Source organism: Triticum aestivum, chromosome 3A (genome assembly GCF_018294505.1).
Source record: "Triticum aestivum cultivar Chinese Spring chromosome 3A, IWGSC CS RefSeq v2.1, whole genome shotgun sequence".
Lineage (NCBI taxonomy): Eukaryota > Viridiplantae > Streptophyta > Magnoliopsida > Poales > Poaceae > Triticum > Triticum aestivum.
In genome coordinates, this window is record NC_057800.1 from 513319223 (window position 1) to 513323415 (window position 4193).

The 4193-nt window shown below is 50.9% G+C and overlaps 1 protein-coding gene across 1 annotated transcript in view; it reads right to left on the reverse strand.

Moving 5' to 3' along the window:
- The window catches only part of LOC123058514 (ABC transporter G family member 32), a 15065-nt gene extending 12277 nt beyond the window's left edge, over positions 1-2788 (reverse strand). Inside the window, exons 1-2 of the mRNA XM_044481228.1 lie at positions 2412-2788; positions 2216-2336 (exon numbers count right to left, since the gene is read on the reverse strand). Of these exons, the coding sequence (XP_044337163.1) occupies positions 2216-2336; positions 2412-2731 (441 nt within the window). The 5' untranslated portion in view covers positions 2732-2788. The remainder of the gene's footprint in view (positions 1-2215; positions 2337-2411) is intronic.
- Positions 2789-4193: the final 1405 nt, after the last annotated feature.

Consider the following 4193-nt stretch of genomic DNA (forward strand, 5'->3'; position numbering starts at 1 on the left):
TTTCCCTCCGGCGCCGCCACCCCCTCCAGCATCCCCTCCCCTTGCCGCCACCTGAGGGACGCCCGGCAAGCCGCGGAGGCTGCCGATGAAGGTGGCGGCGAGGTCCCTCGTCGCTTTGTTCCCCTCGTGAAGGACCACGGACTCCGGGGCGGCGGCCCCGGTCGGCGAGGCGGCGCGGCCTCTGCGACAGGCGGCGTGCGCGGGATGTGGTGGACGACCTCCTCGGCTGCTCGGGCGGCGTGGAGCCGGCGGGGGGTGGTCGTGGTCATGGCGCGGATTTCTTCCGATCCAGATCTGAAGGTCGGGCTGTTTTCTCCTCCTCTGCTCACTCCTCCCCTCCGGCTGTCCGCTCTGCAGCGTTGGCTGTCAGTTCCGGTGTTGGCGGTGTGCTGGTGGCATAGTCTGAGTCTGGGGGAAACCCTTGGGAGGCTCTCCAACCACGGCGGTGATGGTGCGTGCGCGCATCGCCTTTCTCCTTCGAGGCACCGCTGAGGACTCCCCTATCCATCCCCGTCCCAGATTCCGGGTGAAAACCCAAAACTCGTCTCGGGTTGGGTGGTGGTGGCGCCCTGCGCGTCGTTCCCTCCTTGGAGGCGCCGCCTTGGGTCGTCTGGTTCTCCGGGTGAGTGGCGCCAAGGTAGGAGAGCGCCCGTCGGCTGTGAGTCCAAGCAGAGGCTTCTCCAAGCTTCGCCCTTGGGTCTTTGCAGCTGGTTTCTTCAACAACCCCCCCCCCCCCAGTGGCTTTCCTTCTGTTCTCGATGCCCGGGCGGGTGGCAGTGCAGCTAGTGGTGTGAGCCTATGGCATGGTGAGATCCGTGAGCTATGCTTGTTCTGGGTTACGACCGGGACATGTCCGTGCTCTCGGGTGAGCGCACAACGACCCGACGGTGCGGCGCCTTCGAGCCTAGGCGAGAAGATTGGGGTCTTCTTCGGCGTTGGAAGACAGGTTGCGGGGTCCCAATCCTATGATCCGGCTGCTCTCAGTGCTTGCAGGCCTTGGGCTGATCCCCGAGGTTACTCTGCTTTCTTGCTCTTGGTGTCGATATGCAGCAGGCTTCGACATTACTTGCAGATCTTTCATGTCCCTTCCTTTGTGTGCAGTAGTGTGCGTTGCGTTGTAAGCTGCTCAGTCAGCTCCCTTTTATCTTTCGGTCGCTCTTGCTTGGTGGTCTTGTGTAATCCTGGCCGGTTGATGGCTTTGTTAATTCAAAGTCGGGCTCCCCTTGAGTCTTCGTTTTAAAAAATAGAGTTGCACATTTCTTAGCTAGGTGCTGCTATGATTCTAAGATTCGTGAAGAGTGGGTAGATGAGATGCTCTCCTTCCTTTTACCACATGTATTCTTTGATGTAACTCTTCCCCAAGTTAAATAAAATGCCAACAGACCTTTCCCTAAAAAAAACTTCATCAATTATATTTTTTAACTTTTTAATCAATAAAACATTCCACCAAATCCAAATAGTCACAAGGCACTATAATGTGCAACCACCTTCCATTTATTGGTAGGCAGTACACACAAGATTACCACATCATCGTCACAATTTTTATTTTTAATGATTTTAGCAACATATCACCCACTGAAGCAAGAAGGTCACAATAACTATACCTTGCAGCCGCTCTACATTTACTGTTACGTCTTCATATACGGCGCGCGGGGATGTGGATGATTTACTGTTCTCATAAATTATAATTTTGTTATTAATAAATGGATTGCTACAAACTCTTGCAACAGGAACTTTATTCGATCCACGAGCCCAAGAAACAAAATACAGAATATCCTGCCATTTGTTGTACCACAATTCAAGTTAACTGATCACAATTCAAATTCAATACCTTCTCCGATCCATGTTAATTGTCGCAGCTCTAGTACAACTTGTACTAAAGTTGCATCAAGGCTACGACAACTAATATGAATCACGAAACAAAATAGAGGATATCCTGCCATTTGTTGTACCATTAATCTAACGTTGACCGATCACGAGTTAAATTCAGTACTTTTCTTTTGCTTCTGAACTTATGCCTCCTTTTAGCTATATATAAGTATTGAGTTTGGACTTGCGATGTTGAATGTATCACGTACCAATATGGTCAATTTCTTTTCAAGATTTGTCATGACTTTTCTAGTGAAACGCTGATGCATAGAAAGAAGTACAGTATATATGGAACCCACCAAGCGCGAGAGCGAGAGCGAGACTATATAAGCTGTTGGACGTTTACCTCCATCGTGTTCCTGACGGAGTTGACGAGCGTGGGCAGGGCCCGGTTGCCGACGAGCACCTCCGCCTCCACCTCCAGCTTCTCGAACCGCACCTCGATAGTCGGGTAATCTATCCCCACCCTGCACAGAAGCACGTAGTAAGTACAGTAGATATAGCTAGTGTGCGTACGTACCCCGCGTGAGCTCGTGACGAACCTGTCCATGCGGTCCTTGAGCTTGAGGAGGAAGCGCTCGTGATCGTCGTCGGCGGCGCGGACGAGGCGGTCGATGAGCGCGCGGCTCTCGCGGGCGCCGAGCCTGCCGACGTCCACGTCGATCTTCTCGCCCGTCTCCGCCTGCAGGATGCCACGCCGCACGCGGTCGTACGTGGGCAGCCGCTCCAGCGCCGCCCACCGCAGAGCCTCCTCGTCGTCCTCCTCGTCCTGGAAGCGCGACGACGACCGCGAGAACACGTCATCGCTGCTTCGCCAACTGTCCCGGCGCAGGCTCGCGATCTTATGGATCTCCCTCGACATACCGGCTATCCTCTTCTTGCTTCTCTACACTGACTGCAGCTACACACTCTAGTCCTGTTTCTATCTCAGCCAGCTCTGGAGATATATATCTGCGCCTGCATCAGAAGTTGCAATATATATATAGACGCAGACGCAGGCGACGGAAGTAGATATGTTCTCCGCATGCGTTCAATTTTGACATGGACGCGTGCGCAAGACGAAGGTTCCGTGCGCATACACCATAAGAACGTATGGGGACGGGCGTCCGTCGTCTAACCTCTGAAGCATGCATCCATGTCTGGCTGCTAGTTGATGCGCACTTTGGCCGCTGACTCCGTCTGCTCTGTTTTCTCGAGGTCGAGGATCGTTTTCCTTCCATTTTACCGAGTCCGAAGCCACGACAGCGCGCGCAAGGGCACCAGAGTGAGAACCATTTACCATCTTCCTGCTGACCGCTCGACCGCCGTAAAATCGACGATGTGTGAATTTTCCCAAACAGAATTATATATGGACGACCATGCGTGACGTCGCTCGCAGGGAGTTGATATATGTCTTCCACGAGTTCCTTCCGAGGAAGTTACAAACCCACTGGTCTTCGGATCAGACCAATACCATAGTTACAAACACTTTTAAGTCGGAGGAGACTCATCAGATCGCCTTCTCGAGCCTCTCCTTAGGCGAAAGTTTTACCCGCTTATCAGAGTTTTTCTTTCTTTTTGAACTCTAAACTGTAGAACTATTGTTCTACGGTAATTTCATTAATATAAAATAAATATATACAAAAACAAAAGGCAAAAAAAGCCCTTGGGCTCATCCAACATCAGTTCTAGGAAACATCATAAAGTTAGATATAATTGTAGAATTGTATTGAGTAATTGTTGATGTAATATTGTGCCGGTACAAGAAGTATACATAAGAGCTAAGCCGCATCTGACTTAGCCTTATTACAAACTAAGTAGGAGTCATAATCCTAATACAAGTTGTATTCTAACATCCCCCGCATTGTCAACGGTACGCTCGACGGCGTTGAGACTGAAACGAATGTCTTGAAAAGGAGTAGTCGCCAGGCCTTTAGTAAAGATATCAGCAAACTGAGCAGAAGTAGGCACGTGGAGAACGCGAACTTGACCGAGAGCCACCTTCTCTCGAACAAAATGAATGTCGATCTCAATATGCTTGGTGTGACGGTGTTGAACCGGATTCCCTAACATGTAGACAGCTGAAATATTATCACAGTAAACAATGGTAGCTTGCTCAATAGGACGGTGCAGCTCCGGCACAACTAGCGCAACCAAGCCGTATCAGCAACCGCATGAGCCACAACGCGGTACTCAGCTTCAGCAGACGAGCGGGAGACCGTAACCTGCCTTTTTGAAGACCAAGAAACCAAATTGTTATCAAGAAAAACACAAAATCCGGATGTGGACCTACGAGTATCTGGACAACCAGCCCAGTCTGCATTAGAGTAAGCTGTCAAGGAGGT